Source organism: Bufo gargarizans, chromosome 1, assembly GCF_014858855.1.
Source record: "Bufo gargarizans isolate SCDJY-AF-19 chromosome 1, ASM1485885v1, whole genome shotgun sequence".
Classification (NCBI taxonomy): Eukaryota; Metazoa; Chordata; class Amphibia; order Anura; family Bufonidae; genus Bufo; species Bufo gargarizans.
The window spans coordinates 584,972,822-584,992,914 of record NC_058080.1 but is presented as its reverse complement, the minus strand read 5'-3'; the positions used below and the strand labels follow the sequence as shown (position 1 = coordinate 584,992,914).

At 46.1% G+C, this 20,093-nt stretch overlaps 2 protein-coding genes across 2 annotated transcripts in view; one reads left to right on the top strand and one right to left on the bottom strand.

Moving 5' to 3' along the window:
• Nucleotides 1-9,528, bottom strand: part of RNFT2 (ring finger protein, transmembrane 2) — a 95,973-nt gene extending 86,445 nt beyond the window's left edge. Inside the window, exons 1-2 of the mRNA XM_044275814.1 lie at nt 9,367-9,528; nt 7,900-8,100 (exon numbers count right to left, since the gene is read on the bottom strand). Of these exons, the coding sequence (XP_044131749.1) occupies nt 7,900-7,973 (74 nt within the window). The 5' untranslated portion in view covers nt 7,974-8,100; nt 9,367-9,528. The remainder of the gene's footprint in view (nt 1-7,899; nt 8,101-9,366) is intronic.
• A 187-nt stretch (nt 9,529-9,715) lies between these two features.
• SPRING1 (SREBF pathway regulator in golgi 1) lies at nt 9,716-19,886 on the top strand. Its single transcript, XM_044290728.1, has 5 exons — nt 9,716-10,161; nt 12,674-12,830; nt 14,833-14,984; nt 15,487-15,600; nt 18,302-19,886. Exons 1-5 carry the CDS (start codon nt 10,051-10,053, stop codon nt 18,383-18,385), a joined length of 618 nt encoding a protein of 205 aa, XP_044146663.1. The 5' UTR covers nt 9,716-10,050; the 3' UTR covers nt 18,386-19,886.
• Nucleotides 19,887-20,093: the final 207 nt, after the last annotated feature.

Genomic DNA, 20,093 nt, shown 5'->3' with positions numbered 1-20,093 from the left:
GTCCGGGTTTTGGCAGCACCTGGCTGTCCTTAAATAGGCAGCTGGGCTCAGAAGCCAGGTCTCTGTGTTGGGATCTGGGAGCCTTGTGTCTGGATGAAGGCTTGCTACCTGTTTGGCTTGAAACAGGTTGGTGCTGCTTAATAACTTGAAATAACTGGAGGATAGAAATAAGAACAATCCCTCACCCTCCAACATGGAGGCCTTAAAACAGATTAGACAGGACCTGAGGAATCATATGTTAGAATCCTTTGAAAAGGGGCTCCGAAAATCTAAAGCGCGCTATTACTCCCAGGGGAATAAAGCAGGGAAGCTTCTAGCGGCCAGCCTTAAGGCAAAACGGACAAAAAGTAGAATACCGTATCTCTTACATCCTAATACGCAAGCAAAAATGTATTCCCCGTTAGATATAGCAAAAGGGTTTCAGACTTATTACCATGATCTTCATAATCTGAAAGACTCAATCTCATCTCCCCCAGACTTGACCACCGAGATAGGGAGATACCTTAACACTCTTAACCTACCCACTCTAACCATTGAGCAACTCAGCACCCTCAATAGCCACATAACAATTGAGGAGGTTGAAAAAGTGATAACATCCTTGCCCCAAGATAAAGCCCCTGGCCCAGACGGGTTTGCAAGTCATTACTATAAAAAGTTCGTACACATCTTAAGCCCCTTTTTACGGGATTTTTGTCAATCAGCCTTGACCTCTGGAAATTTCCCTGAAGAAAATTTACAAGCCACTATCATCACATTACCTAAAACCGGGTAAACCAGCTGATAAACCCCAAAATTTTAGGCCCATATCTTTATTAAACCAAGACATCAAAATTTATGCTAAACTTCTGGCTCTTAGGTTAGCCGCAATACTCCCTTCCATAATACACACCGACCAAACTGGTTTTGTCTCAACCCGCCAGTCCTATTATAACACCAGGAGAATGTTGGGCATCTTCCATCAAGTCAAACAGCAGAAAAGCCCTATGCTGGTTCTGGCTTTAGACGCCGAGAAGGCGTTTGACAGGATTAGATGGTCATTCGCATTCTCGGTGATCTCAACCATGGGATTTAGTGGCCCAATCATGTCCGCAATAGAGGCCTTATATAGTAACCCCACGGCTAGGGTGTATGTCAATGGGGCTTTGTCAGGAACTTTTAGTTTAACAAACGGCACAAGACAAGGATGTCCACTGTCCCCTTTGATTTTTATTATAGCCATGGAACCATTAGCTCAAGCTATTAGAAGGGACCCCCTCACCCCGGGGGTTAGTATTGGAGGCCAGGAGCATGTAATCTCACTCTACGCAGATGACGTTTTATTGACGCCATCAAATCCAGAAACGTCCTTAGCGGCGGTTATGAGCCAAATTGAAATATATGGTAACATATCTTATTATCATCTAAATTCCTCCAAGACACAGGCATTGCCGATTCATATTCCGGATACTTTAACTAGGTCCTTTAAAGAGAAATGGGACTTTGACTGGTGTACAGACAGTATTAAATATCTGGGTACCAATATGACTCCCTCGATGTCCAAATTGTATAATCTTAATTATGATTCCCTACTAACAGAGGTAGGTAAAGACCTGGATAATTTCCACAAGCATGAAACTTCATGGTTAGGAAGGATTGCAGCTTTCAAAATGTTTATCCTCCCCCGCTTTCTATACTTATTTCGTACGGTTCCCATTCTGCTGCCAAAAAGATTTTTCAGCAAAGTGCAACATATAATATCCAAATACATATGGAAAAATAAGAAACCGAGGGTGGCTAGAAATATCATTCAGAGACCCTGAGATAAGGGAGGCCTCGCGGTTCCAGACATGAAAGCATATTATTTAGCCACTTTGGTTTCCATGCTTAGAAGCTGGAAACGAGAATTACTGGAGATTCCTTGGGTGCAAATAGAACAAGCACAGGCGGCTCCGTTTAGTTTGCCAGATTTATTCCACTTACCTTTTTGGAGCATTCAGGTCCCTAAGGATATGAACCCGATAATTGCGGCCTCTGTTTCAGCTTGGCAACAATTCCATAGTAAAGATAATGAAGGACACCGGCCTACAGTGGTCTCACTGTCATTTTCTCTCATAAGAGCCTTACTGCCACATGCAGATTTTTCAGGGTGGGATTTGGGGACTAAGGGTACAATTGAACCATTGTATGAGAATGGAACACTGAAAACCTTCCAATCCTTGCAGGAACAACTATTGATTCCTAAGTCTGATTTTTTTTAAATACTTACAAATTAGGCATTTGCTACAATCGCTGCGCCCTGCCGACTTGAAATGCAATCGAATAGGCATGCTCTATGTCTCTGGTAATTTTAAAGGGATTAAGACATTGTATGAGGCATTACTTCAGCCAATCCAATTTAAAAAGTCTCACCCCATGCACAAGTGGGAGAGGTCATTGAATATTAATATAGCTGAGAACGATTGGCAGAGATCAATCAGAGTGATCCATTCTCATCTACAATGCTCCTCTCACGTGGAATCAGCTCTAAAAACAATTCTGCACTGGTATTATACTCCCGAAAGATTGCAACACATGTATGACGGGGCGTCTGGTGAGTGTTGGAGGGGATGTGGAGGAAGAGGGACACTTCTTCACATCCTCTGGCAATGCCCATTGATATCAAAGTACTGGGAAGCATGTGGAAAGATGCTGGGCCTAATACTCCCGCAGAAGTTGGTGTGGACGCCACAACTCGTCCTACTACTGATTGGAGTGGCGGATCTCCATGTAGAAAACAGGAAATTGGTTTGTGTTTTCTGTGTCCAGGCTAAACTGCTGCTTTTGCAGAGATGGAAATCTCGAGATATCCCAAAATTGGGAGACCTAGTGTCAGCAATTAATACTACTTTTGCCTATGAAAGAATTATAGCTTTGGGAAATGGCACATTTCAAAAATTTCTGAAAGTGTGGCAAGCTTGGATGACATCTCCATATTGCAAAAAGTGTTAGGAAGGGAAGAAGGGAAACATTCCTTGAAACCTACCTGGGAATTTAATTAACAATCATAGATCTATGAAGCGTTGGACAACCAATAAGAGATAAACTTAGATTATAAAGTCTGTCAGATATGAAGGAGAGGTGGTGGATTCTCTTTTCGCATGCTTCTACAGTAGGGGCCTACGGCTTGAAAGGCACGTGGTTTTCTGTTTATGGGCTAAGCAGGCTTCAAACATGGATGTCGTCTATTGGATTTTTGTAGTTACCTTTGACAAAAGTTATGTCATTGTATTATGTTGTTTATGTACAACCCAACTGACATTGAAAGAACTGTACTGCGTCTTTATTGTATTGTGTATTACACTGAAATGCCAATAAAAACGATTGAAACAAAAAAAAAAAAAAAGAAACAGGTTGGTGCTGCTATGGTCAAGGACTCTTTGAGGCAGAATTGCCGCATGGTGTGAATTACCACCAACACCGCAAGGTGACTTTTTGCTTGTTTTGTCACTTGCCTAAAGTGTGAATAAAACACTGAACTGTTTGATCCAAAGAACTTGTTGTTGCCTCTATACTTCGTCCGCTAATACTGTCTACCAGAGCGAGTCCCCACAGCACACAGAATGCCAGTGCAGGTGCTTGCTATACAGTAGCTTAAATGGGTTTTCCGAGATTTTAATACTGATGACCTATCCTCTGGTTAGGTCATCAGTATCTGATCACTGAGGGTCCGACACCCGGGACCCCCGCCAATCAATTGTTTGAGAAGGCACCAGCGCTCCTGTGAGCTCTGCAGCCTTCTCGCTGCCTACCAAGGACAGCACCCTACATTGTATAGCGGCTGTGCTCGGTATCACGCTCAGCCACATTCACTTCTATGCGGCTGAGCTGCACCTACGCCATGTAACCGATGAACGTGTTGTCACTCAACCTAGGGAAAGCTGAGAGAAGGCCGCAGTGCTACTTCATCAGCCTTTGATGTCACATCCATCACTCACATGACCTTTCTGCAGATCATTCCAATTCAGGTCAATTGGATTGAGCTGCAACGTGAAGCACAGCCACTATGCAACGTACAACACTATGCTTGGCATTAGGGATGTCCCGATACCGATACGAGTATCGGTATCGGGAACGATACTGGACATTTGCAGAGTACTTGTACTCGGGCAAATGTCCCCGATACCACTGCCGATACCTGCTGGCCGCTTGCGGCGGCGCTCTCAGCAGTTCGGCGTGCGGGAAGGAATTCTGTAACTCGCATTACCGGCACCTGACCTCTGAGAGGACGCTGTGATCCGCGCAATTAACCCCTCAGGTGTGGCACCTGAGGGGTTAATTGCGCGGATCACAGCGTTCTCTCAGAGGTCGGGTGCCAGTAATGTTCTTCAGTCTCTGCATTGGTGGCAGTAGGCAGTGCGCTCCCCTCCCCAGTATTAATCATTGTATGTTAGTGAGCAGCATTATACTCACGTGCGCCGTGGACGCCGGGCGCTCCTTCTTTCTTCGACGCACAGACAGAAGAAGGAGCGCCCGGCGGCCACCGCGCACGTGAGTATAATGCTGCTCACTGACATACCATGGCAGCTAGGACTTGTGTAGCGTCCTGGCTGCCATGGTAACCGATCGGAGCCCCAGCATTACACTGCTGGGACTCCGATCGGAACTGCCCACTGCCACCAATGATGGGGGGGGGGGGGAGGAGGGGGACCCTGCGGCCACTGCCACCAATGATTAATACTGGGGAGGGAGGGGGCGCACTGCCCACTGCCACCAATGATGGGGGGGAGGAGGGGGACCCTGTGGCCACTAACACTAGGGGGGGTTGAGTTACCAGAGGGGGCTGATAAGAGGGAGAGGCTGGGGTGCTGACCAGAGGCTGGGGTGCTGACCAGAGGCTGGGGGCTGTTTTTTGGATTTTTGGTTGGTCAGTGGTCACAAAATAAATGTGTTAATTTAATTGTTATAATTGGTATCGGTAACTGGTATCGGTGAGTATCGGTACTCATACTCGGTCTAAAAAAAAATAGTATCGGGACATCCCTTCTTGCCCAAACACCACCCCTACCAATTGACTACTGATGACCTATACTGAGGACAGCTAATTAATATTTAAAGGAGTATTCAAACTATATGATATTTATGACCTATCCTACAGATAGGGCATCAATATCAGGTTGTAAGGGTAATGACAACCAGCACCTCCACAAATCAGCCATTTTCAGGAGCCAGAGGCAGAAGGTTCTGTACATCGTGTAGTGGCCGTACCAGTGTACAGCAGCTCAGCTCCTATTCAACCGAGCAGGGTTCATGTACAAACAAAATCAGACGTCACAGTCAGTGTCAAACTAATGAATAGTTAAAAATCGAGGAGTGAGGGCCCTGCCCTGCTGCGGTATGCCAACATGGCCACTACACAGTGGACAAAGTCTTCTGCTTCCAGATCTGTCCACTGTTTAGTTTCTCGTGCTGTAAAAACAGATGATCGCTGGGGATGTGGGTGTCAGACCCCCAACAATCTCATAATGATAACCTATCTAGAGGATTGGCCATCAATATCTAAAAGCTGGAATACCCCATTTAAAATGTAACTATCATTGCAGTTTATTTTTAATATAGTGAAGGGATGGGGAGGATAGACATTTTTGTAATATACTTAATTGGGGAAAGAGGTCTCTTTGTAGAATATGGTTAGTGTGGGCAACAAATCAGATAAGCAGAAGGGCAGTGATAGTTAGGGCACATGTACCTAGTCAGGGACTGGGGTAGTGATAGTTAGGGCACATGTACCTAGTCAGGGACTGGGGTAGTGATAGTTAGGGCACATGTACCTAGTCAGGGACTGGGGTAGTGATAGTTAGGGCACATGTACCTAGTCAGGGACTGGGGTAGTGATAGTTAGGGCACATGTACCTAGTCAGGGACTGGGGTGGTGATAGTTAGGGCACATGTACCTAGTCAGGGACTGGGGTAGTAATAGTAAGGGCACATGTACATAGTCAGGGACTGGGGTAGTGATAGTTAGGACACATGTACATAGTCAGGGACTGGGGTAGTGATAGTTAGGGCACATGTACCTAGTCAGGGACTGGGGTAGTGATAGTAAGGGCACATGTACCTAGTCAGGGACTGGGGTAGTGATAGTTAGGGCACATGTACCTAGTCAGGGACTGGGGTAGTGATAGTTAGGGCACATGTACCTAGTCAGGGACTGGGGTAGTGATAGTTAGGGCACATGTACCTAGTCAGGGACTGGGGTAGTGATAGTTAGGGCACATGTACCTAGTCAGGGACTGGGGTAGTGATAGTTAGGGCACATGTACCTAGTCAGGGACTGGGGTAGTGATAGTTAGGGCACATGTACCTAGTCAGGGACTGGGGTAGTGATAGTTAGGGCACATGTACCTAGTCAGGGACTGGGGTAGTGATAGTTAGGGCACATGTACCTAGTCAGGGACTGGGGTAGTGATAGTTAGGGCACATGTACCTAGTCAGGGACTGGGGTAGTGATAGTTAGGGCACATGTACCTAGTCAGGGACTGGGGTAGTGATAGTTAGGGCACATGTACCTAGTCAGGGACTGGGGTAGTGATAGTTAGGGCACATGTACCTAGTCAGGGACTGGGGTAGTGATAGTTAGGGCACATGTACCTAGTCAGGGACTGGGGTAGTGATAGTTAGGGCACATGTACCTAGTCAGGGACTGGGGTAGTGATAGTTAGGGCACATGTACCTAGTCAGGGACTGGGGTAGTGATAGTTAGGGCACATGTACCTAGTCAGGGACTGGGGTAGTGATAGTTAGGGCACATGTACCTAGTCAGGGACTGGGGTAGTGATAGTTAGGGCACATGTACCTAGTCAGGGACTGGGGTAGTGATAGTTAGGGCACATGTACCTAGTCAGGGACTGGGGTAGTGATAGTTAGGGCACATGTACCTAGTCAGGGACTGGGGTAGTGATAGTTAGGGCACATGTACCTAGTCAGGGACTGGGGTAGTGATAGTTAGGGCACATGTACCTAGTCAGGGACTGGGGTAGTGATAGTTAGGGCACATGTACCTAGTCAGGGACTGGGGTGGTGATAGTTATGTCCGTTCTGCTATATCTCTTTCCCTGTAATTGACTGCTTCAAACAGAAGATAGGGCTGGCGCTGGTGGCAGTCAAAGATTTAGGCCTCTTGCACACGAACGTGTGCGCCCCGTTGCCGTATTGCGGATCCACAATACACTGGTACCATTCCGTATCACGGATGCGTACCCATTCACTTGAATGGGTCCGCAAATCCGGAGATGCGGAATGGAACCCTACAGAAGCACTACGGAGTGCTTCCGTGGGGTTTCGTCCCGTACTTCCGTTCCGCACAAAGATAGAACATGTCCTATCTTTTTGAGGAACGGCCGGATCGCGGACCCATTACAGTGAATGGGTCCGCGATCCGTTGCGAATGCCCCACGGACTGTGTTCGTGCATTGTGGCCCGCAGCACGACCACGGGGCGCACACGTTTGTGTGCAAGAGGCCTTAAACTGAGCACATGCGGCCACCTCCATGAGGTGGACAAAAAAATAAGGAAAAGAACAAACAGCAGGTGGCGCTATACAGATATATTTTATTGAATATCTCAGTGGCTATACTACATTTTCCATTACAAAAGTGTTCAGATACAGGTGCTGGTTTGAAAAATGTAGAATATGCTTTGTTGCACAACCACAAATATTAAGCAGGCAGACATCATACTGGATCCATGTTCTTGCTATAGTAAAACAGGCTGGGGCAGATTTACTAACCCTGTAGATGGTTTAAGCTCGGACCTGCACCAGATCTATCACAGGGGCTCAAGCTGGATGATAATCGGAAGAAACCCTACTTGCACCAATTTTTGGATTCTAGGCGCTGACACGCTTGTAACTCTGGGCCGTTGTCTGGCGTGACTTTATTTTACCTTTCTGGAGGAGGGTTATCCGTCAGGCTGCTGTGTCGTCTCTGCATTGTCCTCAGGACCTTCAAACAATACATTTAAAGTGTATCGTCTATGGGGACAGCGATCGAGCAGCACTCTTTTTGCTGGAAGGTCTTGAGAACATCGGTAGTCTTCATATAGTGGACTTTGGAGGCTGATGTTAGAGAACCCAAGACTGGGCCTCTGTAAAGATGAAATGACAATAGAAAACAGTAAGTGCCCGGTCTCTAAGAACCAGAGAACACACGATTACAGCAGGTATAGCAAATCAGTGCAGGGGAGTTAAAGGGGCTCTCCAGGATTAGAAAAACATGGCCGCCTTGTTCCAGAAACTGCACTACACCTGTTCATGGGTGCGGTTGGTACTGCAGCTTTTCTCCATTAAAGTGAAAGGGTCCGAGTTGTGATGCCACACACAACCTGCAGACAGCTGTGCCACTGTTTTCAGAAGAACTCAGCCATGATTTTGTAAATCTGGACAATCCCTTTAATATAATAAAAAAAAAAAAAAAAAAAAAAAAAAAAAAAAAAATGCTCTCAGTGTAAAGGTCATATACATAAGATAGATGTCCATGCAGCCACCTGCGATCTCCCAAACCCCCACAGACATGTATGCTGGATTTTGATATTTTAATATTGTATTATGGGCTGTCTTCTTGGTTTACTACTTTGTTATGGCATCCAGTCGCACAAGACATTGTGTGACCATATCGCCATTTAAAGGCGCTCCGTGGGCATTTTGACAGTGCTAACCTGTGGAGGGAAGTAGTTTTCCATACTACTCCCCCGATGCTGGGCTCTATCGCTCGGGGTGCTGCCACTTCTTTTCCTGTTCAGCTGCATTATAGTCAAATATAGCCAATGCAGCTGAACAGGAAAAGAAGCGTCAGGACCCAGGCGGGAGAGACCGCAGAGGAGCAGCGAGGGGGCCAAGTACTGTGTAAAACATCTTCCATCCACACACTCATTGGACAAAATGCCGGAGAACCCCTTTCAACTCCATCTCTCCTCAGTACACAAGTGGGGGGGTCTTACCCTGTGGATGGTGATAATCATGCCCTAATGACTCCCATGTATACAGTGCAGCCATCTCCGGCACACCTATATGCCTGCATGGAATATTCAGGCCCTGTTCACACTGCTGCATTTCCTTTTCCACTGCTTTTTAGTAGAACTTTTAGCCATGAAAACTACCAGAACCCCAAGGAAACTCATCAGGCCCTATTGGAATTCACTGGCACCCATGTGACCCAGCAGTGACATGCCACTCGTGCCCCCTTCCTTGCAGAGAGGTTTACAGGGGATGTGCAGGCATACTCTCCTAGGGGGTCTCACATTGGGGAGCGGAGCCGATGGGACAGCTGCTGAGGTGACTATCACTTTACAAGCCCAGTCTGATGGTTGCCACGGCAACAGTCCCCTCCAGCCTGGAGTAGCATCCCTCCTCACCTGGTGTCAGGGTGCCTGTGCATCCCTTGAATTGGAAGGGTCAGAAGAACCCACAGGACACAGTGAGAGATCAGCCACCTGTGCATCCCTCTAATAACAGCCATAACAGTAACCATGCACCCGCCTAGCGGTCAGCCTCTCACAGGCCAGCCACACCGCATCTTGCAGCCTCTCACCTGGTCCAGGGCAGTGCACAGCGGGTGACGTCATCACAGTGGGAGAAAGCCGGCTGCGCCCTGTTATTGGTTTCCGGGTCATTGAGGCAGGTCACGTGACAGTGCCGAGGGGTTCCTGGCTTGTCGCCGTGGGAACAAGACGCTTGCACAGGAAGTGGAGCCGCCGCGTGGAACACTTCCGGGGCATAGTACAGACTGACAATAACATGGTTCCTGTAGCGTAGATTGGGGAAGCTGACCGTAAATACACATCGCGGGTCAGAGAGCCTTAGTGCATAGTCATAGATGGTAGTGAAGGGAGGCTGAGTGCTGGAAGCTGTACAATGGCGCCCCCTACAGCATGAGAGTGACGGACACATCATTATGTGTGTGCTCGGTGGTATGGATTGTGCGGGGAGCTTGCACATTTCTTGGCAGTGTGACGTGTCTGTAGACTGACCCGCCTGTATACCGGTAGGGTACAGTATAGTTTCTATAGGCAGATCCGCCATAGCTCAGGTGATTAGGGATGGTCCAGGTGCTGTCTATGGTGTGGAGGAAGATCCTGCGCAAGAGATGGGTGCTGGGCATAGTATTTGGCCTCTCTCTGATCTATTTTCTCACCAGCACCTTCAAGCAGGTGAGTACTTCATAATTGCCAACACTTGAAAATCTTTTGGAGGGCGGAGTGGGGTTTGTCCGAACACCCATTTTAGGCCCTGTTCACAGTTGCATATTAATTCCAGTGGTATGATCAGGCTACCAGAGCTTACCGTACCTGGTATTGCCAGATACGACCACGTACTGCCAGATCTCTATTGACTATAATGAGATACAGTGGTGATCTGACCACTTTTCCTGCAGTGGTTTTCGTCCAGCCAAAAGCCGTCATTTCTGCTGGAACAGCCCACCGGATCAGGCTACCGGATTCTCAACACTACCGTGAACATAGCCTTATCTGTATTTCATTCTCACTATAAGGACCTTATAGTGAGGACAGTTGTTTTTAGTGTTTTCAGCAAAGCTAGGACTACACTTACTGCTGAAAAGTTGTGCAACATTTTTTTTTAAATAATGGTCAGTGGTTTCGCAGCATCACATGCTGCAACTATGACGTGACAGTCACACAAAATGGATGCATTTTTTGCAACTGTTGCAGTCACATTGCATCACTATTGATGATCATTATAAAAATTGTGGGTGACTTTTCAGCGCCATGTAGCCCTAGCGTTGTCCACGTTGTCTTATTATAGTTTATATTATAATATTATATTGTATGTCAGAAGGACTGCAAAGTCCTTGCATCCAACCTGACTGGGTATCATTCAGCATCCAGTGGTCCAGATAATGATTCATCTTATGTAGGCACCAGAGAATAGTCCTAATAAGTATTGATATAAATGTTGCTAGATCTTTTACATCTTCACTCTAGACGCGTTTCTCCAGCCGCTGCTAGGAGTACAAGACAGGCTCAGCGACCAATTTCTGTTTGTATAGAATCAACTAACTGTGTCCGCTGATGTTCATTAGATATGTTGTAATTTGTAACCATCTCCTGGACACATTGAATCAAATTAAGAGCGTTACAAAAGCACCTAACAAGAGACAAATGTGGCCCCCTCTGGTGGTGTGAGGTCACGATCGCTCTGCTAACATGAACCTCAACTGTGGCCCCCTCTAGTGGTGTGAGGTCACGATCGCTCTGCTGACATGAGCCTATACGAGATAAGCATGGTCCCCTCTGATGGTGAGAGGCCGCATGTACTATCGTGTTCTTAACTAATAGAGCAGGAGCGTAACCACTACTGATACTGAGTGGTCGCGCGTCTGGCACTGGTATGGTCGCTGAGCATGTTTTGTACTCCTGATGATCTAGCAGCGGCTGGAGAAACGCGTCTAGAATAAATTAGATGTAAAAGATCTAGCGACATTTATATCAATACTTATTTTGGCACCAGAGAATAGTCCTGATGAGATGAATCATTATCTAGACCACTGGATGCTGAATGATACCCAGTCAGGTTGGATGCAAGGACTTTGCAGTCCTTCTGACATACAATATAAAGGGTTCCAGCATTCCAGTGACTAGAGCCTGGGATACCAAGGGTACCAATGCCCATGTGAAGATTAAATAACAAAAAACGTCCCTTACTTCCCCGAGCCTCCTCCGCTTCAGCGATGCCACTTTGTCTTCTTCCCCGGGCTACAGCTGTGACATATTATTATATGTTATATGATGTCCCATATACTGCTGCAGCAATCACTGGCTTCAGCAGCATACAACCTGAGTAATAAGTTACTTAATTTTGAAAACTGCTGTGTAAAAAAGTTGTATTGTGGATAGGGATCTACACCTCCTATCTCCAGAACAGGATCCCAAAAGTGAGCGGAGAACGGCTGCATATGCGCTGCCACCCTCCATTCATTTCTATGGGATTGGCGAAAATAGCTGAGAGCGAAATATATGGCAAGCGCAGCCACCGTTCCATTAACTTCTGCTGGAGGCAGCTGTTTTCGGCAGTCCTATAGAAACGAATGGCGTGCATGCGTGGTGCACTCTCCTTCACTTTCGGGGGCCCTTTCTGGAGAGAGTTCAAAACCTTGTGCTTCTGATTCTGTTCATTGTATAGTTCCTGGTGCCGTAGGCTGCGCGAAACAGCTGATTGGTGGGGGTGTCGGACACCCACTGATCTGATATTGATAACCTGTGCTGAGGATATGTCATCAGTATCTAAGTCCCAGAAACCTCCTGTGAAATAGCATCAGCCAAAAGGCTTGCCATCCTCACCTTGCTCCGCACCGTTGCCAGAAGAGGTTAAAAAGCCCAAACCTGTCTAAGGTCAGTCCCTGTTCAGTACCTGCTGATTTGCTGCAGAGTGCCATTAACATCCCAAGCAACAGATATCTAAAATCTGTGTCTTTAAATAAGCTGCCCCATCTGTAAAAGACTTTTCTAAATGGGCACCTGCTGGCAGCCAGTTGACTTCTGGTGTCCACCTGTGAGCTGTGGAATGGTTTGGCTCCCATGCAGATAAATAGGCGTTATGTAATAGAGTAGGGTCTTGTTATAAGGGCTGGGTTTGAATGAGAAACAGAGGTGTCATCCATACCTTACTGATTGTGATATCTTCAATCCTTTATGCCTTCATCAGGAAGAGAAGACCATCAGAGACAGAACTCTTCTTCAGACCAGAGATCAAGGGCAAAACGTTCAGTGGAAAATTCAGTTTAACCTTGGGAACAGCAGCCGGCTCAGTAACCAGTGCCGCAACTCTGTGCAGGGCAAACTCCTCATTACAGATGATCTAGGTAAGTACATGACAGCGTATTGTGCCTCCACAACAGCACCTCTGACTATGTCCTGTGGTATCTACCCCAAGGTCACGGGTTGTATTTTCATGGAGCAGGTAGGTACTAAACACTGCACATCAGGAGCAACTTCCCCAAAGAATCATGGTAAGAATTCAAGTTAAAGAGAACCTATCGCCATGAAATGCCAAGCAATCTGCAGGCAGCCTGTTGTAGAGCAGAAGGAGCTGAGCAGATTAATATGTATTTTTGTGGGGGGAAAAACATCTGCAAAATAGGTATTTTATACATTTATATGTCTGTTTTTTCTGAGCTCAGTTGCCCAAGGCGCTGGCGTCTTATCCGCGAGTTACGCCTATTCTGTATATGTGTGTTTGCCACTGCCCACATGGCAGCTGAGCTCAGAAAGAGCAGTGCTTGAAATGCATAAATTCCAAGTTTTGTTGATTCTTTTCCCACCAAACTATATACAAGCTGCATGTTACATAGCTGATTGATAGATTGCACTGCACTTTGTGGTGTTGGGTTCTCTTTAACTGAGTGTTTAAAGGGGTTGTGTCACCTCACACATAGGATAAGCCATCAATGCCACCTCTGGGACCTGCTCTTATCGCTAGAACTTGGCGCTCCAAGTGAATGAGAGTTCACCGCGCATACTTGGGCTGCTCTCCCATTCTTTCGATGGGAGTCCAGAAAACAGCGAAGCGAGCGGGCTCAGGACATTTTCAGAACTCCCATAGAAATGAAGGGAGGGTGGCTGCGCATGCGCGGTGCACTCTCGTTCACTGTGGGGGCTCGGCAACTATCCTAGCAATATGCCACCAATGGCTGAGGTGAGACAAACCCTTTAAGGGCTCTCAGGACTACAGGACACACTATCAGACTGCAGTGACATATTTCATTGTGAAGGAGGAGAAGCAGCCTGGAATATATGTGCAAAGATGCGGGCTAGGGGCTGTATCATCTGCTGTCTCCTGGCATAGAGGAGCACTTATTGGCAGACCAACAACACTCTGCACTCCGGTCAAATGTAGCAAACATTTATTTTTAATTTCTTTGCTTTGCTTTTTCAGGCACTTCCTGTAAAAGGTAAGGAATGAACTATCTGGCCACCTAGACTTGTATATAATAACTAGTGCAGGGATGGGCATCCTGCGGCTCTACAGCTCCCACCATGCCCTGCTCTAGGCAGTGTGGGCATGCTGGGAGTTGTTGGTCCTCCCTGAATTAGTGAGAACTGAGCCTGCTGCACAGGATCCAGAACAGAACCCACAATGGTTGTATTTACTCGCAGCAGTTTGCCCAAGGAGCAGACAGCCATCGTCCTCTCTAATGTCTTCAAGCATATCTCCACTTTGCTGCTCAAAGCCAGAATCATTCCACATACCTTGTCAGACCCCATGTAAAGGGGTCTTAAATCAGAGCCATTATAAGGCCTGGGCTTTCCTAATAATTGCCCTGTGTAATGGTGCTGCCAGTCAATGAAAAACGCTTTTTCGTGGGGCTGATGTGGTCACCCAAAGACCATTGTTTTTGGGCAGCAGATTGCCCTGTGTAAAGAGGCATCTGCTGCCCAGAAACAATGGATCAGTATGTCCCCATACAGTGGAGGTGATTTCTGCAGGTAAATGCCGCTGTCTCCTCCTCAGACCAGCAGGCAGTTATTAGGGATGAATGGTCCAGTCCTGATAATTGGCTGCTCAGTTCGCCTTTTCAAACGGACCATTACTGCCTAAATGGAGCGGAGGCGCACATAGCTTTCCTACTCCCTCGCTGCTCTTACCATGAATAGGACAGGACCTGTAGACTACCTCAAACACTGTTCCTTTATCCTGTCACATATCCAAAACATATGCTAGAAAGAATATGTGATTGCTGTAGGTTGGAATGCAGGGCCCCTATGATCTCGACTCGCATATGCAGCTCTCTAGAATAGCTGAGTCTCAGATTCTGTACCTTTTTATATAACATTTGTCTCATTTATGCCCATCTGTTTTTACAGGTTATGTATGTGAACGTAAAGAACTGCTTGCAAATGGATGCTGCAATATCAATGTGGCCAGTACCAGACAATATAACTGTGAGAGCTGTCTACCTAATGGATGCTGCAGTGTCTACGAGTACTGCGTGTCTTGCTGCTTACAGCCCAACAAGGTCTGTTCAAATCTCACTTTTTATTATCTATTATGACGTCTGTATTCGGTACTCCCATAGAAGTGAATGGCGAGAGCCGCACATGCGTGGCCACCTCTCCATTCCCGGCCGCACACAATTGCACCTGGTCTTGAGATAGGTGCGGGGCCCAAAGGTGGGACCAGCACCTGCTATAGATTTATGGACCTTTTATCTGCCAATTGTCCCATTACTTTTGGTCCCTTAACAAGTGGGAGGCACATATGCAAACTGTTGTAATTCCTACACCGTTCACCTGATTTGGATGTAAATACCCTCAAATTAAAGCTGACAGTCTGCAGTTAAAGCACATCTTGTTTGTTTCATTTCAAATCCATTGTGGTGGTGTATAGAGCCAAAAATGTTACAATTGTGTCCATGTCCCGATATTTATGGACCTGGCTGTAATCTGACTATTAATGTAAGTGCTTGGAATCGTTTCTGATTGTAAAAGTAATATCCCTTTGTTTTCTCCATTACTCAGCAACATATATTGGAACGTTTTTTAAAAAGAGCTGCGATGGGGTTTCAGAATTTATTCATGGCAGTAGAAGACCACTTCGAGCTGTGCTTGGCCAAGTGTCGGACATCTTCACAGGTAAAGGATCTAATCCAAAATGGTGGGGCTGAACAAAAAGCCCCTGGGGAAGACCTGAACCCGGACACAACCCGATCTGCACTCGTTCGCCATGTGTTACACGTGTTGCCAATACCTTTATTAACTGTATCTGAACAAACTATGTGCATGGATCCTGTATGGCGTCACTCTGAGGTCTGCATTATGGACCTCTGTTCACTCCATTTCTTACCGTATGGAGGTTCCTTCAAGCAAGGCCAAATTTGGGCCAAAACTGTTGACATACTTTCCTTATATTTTCCTTTTATAGTTCTCCTTCTATGATTCAATCCGAGTTTTAGTAGGTAAGGAGTTGTCCAGCCGATTAGGGGGTCTGCTCACACAGTGTTTTATGCAGGAAGAAGTTGGCAGATTTCGTCCAAAAAGCAATTGGGTGGCTGTCATTGATGCTGCCACAGTTTGTCGCCGCAATCTTACCAAGAAAGGGCATTTCCTCTCTTGGGGTGGTTGCAGCCATAAACTGCAGCCTCCCACTAAAAGTGCGGGGGGGGGGGGGGCCGGGGCAGATTCCGCAGAATCCCCTCCAAATTCTGTAAAATATAAGAGTGAAACTGGATTGCACATCCTTAATATTATGCTTTTATCTAATAACTGCTTCTCAGCATAATTAACATCGCTTCTCAGCCTGTCCTTTTTTAACCCTTTAGCCTCGTAAAACAATTTGGACTTGTTTTATGCAGAACAAGTTGTATCTTTTAATGGTGTTATTGAATTTACCATAGCATGCATTGGAAAATGAGAACATTTTTTTTTTTGTGTGACTATATTCTCTGACACCCAGAACTTTTATTTCACTTTGAGGGAGCATTCTCCTCCGGACAGCTCAGATGCCGCGGTCACTATTGATCACAGCATCTGAATAGTTAAATGACTTGAACATGTTTAAAATGGCTGCATCGGACAACCCTGAGTAAACCTCGCCTTTACATTTGAATGTGTTTCCAGCAGGCATTATATAAATATAGGTTAACGGCTTGCTGAATGCCTGTCGACTATATACGTCCGGGGCAGTCAGCATATATCTCTGCGCAGACGTTTTAAAACATCCATGCAGAGACTGAAGCGGAGCGCTGATCATGCAGCTGTGGGAGCACTGACAGCAGGGCTCCCCATAGAGGAGGCTGGGGCCTCCTTGCCTTCCTCATCACTATACACGGCGCTGAAGGAGTCCTGTGAACAGAGATCAGGAAGCTGCAGTACTGCTTCCTGCTCCGGTCCCAGCAGCCATGTGATCGCCGGGCCGAGAGTCTGCACAAAGCTACTGTACAGCAGAAATCGGCAATAAGTAAAAAACTCTCAGAGAAGTGAAAGGAGGATTCTGGGAGTTGTAGTTTCAGAACACCCGGAGTGCCGGAGGTTGCTGGTCCCTGCTGTAGAGACAGAGCTGCTCCTTCTGTTAGATCCCTGCATTGCTCGGGGGAATTGACTCTATTGCATCAAAATGCAGTTATAGTAACATTTTCTTTCCATACCAAGCTATTACAAAAGTAAAAAAAGAATCTTTAAAAGATTTTCTGAGATTGTATTACTTATGATCTATCCCCTGGATAGGTCATCAGCATCTGATCGGTGGGGGTCCGACTCCCGCCGATCAGCTGTTTGAGAGGGCACCAGCGCTCGCAGCTCTCACTGCCGCGGCCTTCTCACACTTTTTTCAAGGCCAATGACGACATGTTCATCAGTCACATGGCCTAGGCGCAGCTCAGCCCCATGAAGTGAGTGGCGCTGAGCACGATACCAAGCACAGCCGCTATACAATGTACGGCGCTGTGCTTGGTGAGCAGAGAGAGGGCAGGGGCACTCACAGCAGCACTGGTGCCTTCTCAAACAGCTCATTGGCGGGGGTTCCTGGGTGGCGGACCTCCATCCAAGGATAGGTCATCATTATTAAAATCTCAGAAAACTCTTTTAATGCAAAATGGAGACTTTTTTTATTATTTTTTTTCTCCATGCAAAATGTTTCCTAAAGAGAAATCATTGTGAAACGGCATTCTAGTACCAGTCCGTAGGATCATGTATGTGACTGTCCAGTGTGTGACGCACACAGGTGACACCTTCCATGCCCGGACATAGTAGATGTTGTTCATACATTTCTTGCCAAATGCCTGTAATTAGGGACTTTTAAATAAGAGCTAATGGTTCACTTGGTGTTTTTATTCAACGATGTGCTGTGAGGTCCCATTTAGTCTGTATAATGGTTCACTTGATCGCATGATTTATTGCGTGCTCCCGGTCATTGCCGTGTGACCTGTGTATCCGTGTCAGGAATGTTCCGTCTCCAATCTTAATGCACAGGGTATTTTCAACTTGAAAAATCCAAAGCTGATTTCAAGCAAAATCCGCAGCAGAAATCCTAGGCTGGCCTTCTGATTTTTGCTGTGGATTTGCAGTTTCGTAGGCCGCGGATTAGCCCCCTTCAGTGGGAATCTTTAAAATCAAGAAGCCATGTGCCACTTATTTTTTTCCCTGAGATGTGGATTTCAAGTCTGCTTCTAAAAAATCTGTGACCGTTTTCTGTGGCGTTTCCATTTAAGGCAGCTTGGGGGATGCGGACTTAGGCATAGAATACATGTGGGAATTTCCATTGTATGAATTACACTGTTGATTTTAACAATATACCGTAATACTGTACCATTTTCTCCCTTTTTCTCTTCCCCCTCAGAGTGTACAGCATGAAAACACCTACCGGAATCCAGTGGCCAAGTTCTGCTATGGAGAAAACCCTCCAGAACTTCTACCCATGTGAACCAGTCTGTGATCACTACCTGGGGGACAAATATATCATATGACCATGCAATACCATGGGTCTGGTGTTCTGGACCTTTACTGAAGACTTACGGGTACCACATGTAGTATCTACAGTGACGTCAGTTGTAATTTAAGAACTAAATCTTGAAATAATATTTTCACGTTCTAGTTGGTGTGCATGGAGTGCAGCATTGGGTCAGCAGAAAACCTCTAGTAGGGAGACTATCGGGCACTTTTATACAAATGGTGACAACATAGTGCTCAATGCGCTCAGTGGTTTGGGAATTTGAGACCAGTACCGTGTCAGAATTTAGGGGATCATTTAAAACTTAATAAAGCCCCTGCACTGGTGGTGGATCGATGAAGTTAGGCCTCTAGATGACTTCGGTTCCTCCAGTGCCAGTTCTAAATGTAAGGCCGCTTCTGAACCGTCTTACATCGATACCATTTTCTACGCTTAATACCGTTTTTTTGCAGATGGCACACTGACTCGTTTATTTCTGCGGGGCCATACACACAGACCTGTTTTTCTGTTCTGCAAATTATAGAACATGTCCTATGCTGATCTGTTTTTGCAGACAAGCACAGCCCTTTCTATTGATAGGAGTGAGAAAAAAGACACGCAAGGTATCCATATTTTGTGCATGCGTTGTTTGCAGGCCGGAATACCGGCACGGTCGTGTGCATGAGACCTCATAATGGACAATGTTGGTTTTTTGAGTGGAAATTAGCACTTCAGAATGAAAACTTGTGAGCCTTGATGAAAATATGCAATGATCTAAATTGTACCTTCGGAGTTACTTTTGGCCACATCTCCCATCCAATCTTACTGCAGGAGAGACAGCTGGCAGAGCGGGCAAACAACTGTATAACGCCAAAAGGCTCTCCGTCAAAGCCGAAACGCAGAAGAGGGGACGCAGCAGGGAGGAACTTGCGTGTGTGTGCACCATTTGTAAAACTGTCCCCCATTGTCCCTCCTGCTAGGCCATCCTTCCTTTTGTGTTGGGGAAAAAAAAGAAGTCATACAGCCATACAGTGATGATGCCCAGCACAATGCAAGGGTGGCACGTTTTACCCTTAAACTCGATACCTAATGACACGATCAAATCCCCATGCACTCCTGCAACGCCCCCTTTAAAAACAAATTACTTAAGGGTATATTCACACGCAGCAGATTTAGTTGCAGAAGTTTCTGTGGTTGCTAATCACTTCCATACATGTGAATGGGATTGTTTCTGCTGCAAGCGCAAATCTGCCACATGTGAATTCATCCTTTAAAAAAAAAAAAAAGTACTAAATATATAAGCTTCCCAGCCTCTGGGACACCGTGATCATTCTGCCTCAACATGTCCCAATATTATTTTCTTAGGACATATTTTTATCTCTTTTTTTTATTCCGTTAATGGCGTAACTGAATTTCTGTGTATTTAATATTTGTAGAATTGATTCATGTAAATATTTCATTGTGCTATATTATTAATAAAAGTAAGTGAAACTAGTCTGTCGGCTTCTGACATACCCGTAGTGTAGCGTGCAGCTCTCTGCTGAAAAGATATAGGGGCTCATTTACGACCAGATTTGAGGGGTCAATGGGGGACGGATCTGTTTTCTATTGTGTCAGAGAAAATGGATCCGTCCCCATTGACTTACATTGTGCTGGGAGCGCAACCAAACAGAACGGAATGCATTTTGGAGCCTTCCGTTTC

Bases quoted from the DNA above. Each gene is read 5' to 3' on its own strand.
- SPRING1 (XM_044290728.1), top strand. From the start codon at position 10,051: ATGGTCCAGGTGCTGTCTATGGTGTGGAGGAAGATCCTGCGCAAGAGA. The intron at 12,831-14,832 runs GTAAGTACATGA...CTGTTTTTACAG, and splicing joins CCTCATTACAGATGATCTAG to GTTATGTATGTGAACGTAAA. The intron at 15,601-18,301 runs GTAAAGGATCTA...CTTCCCCCTCAG, and splicing joins AGTGTCGGACATCTTCACAG to AGTGTACAGCATGAAAACAC.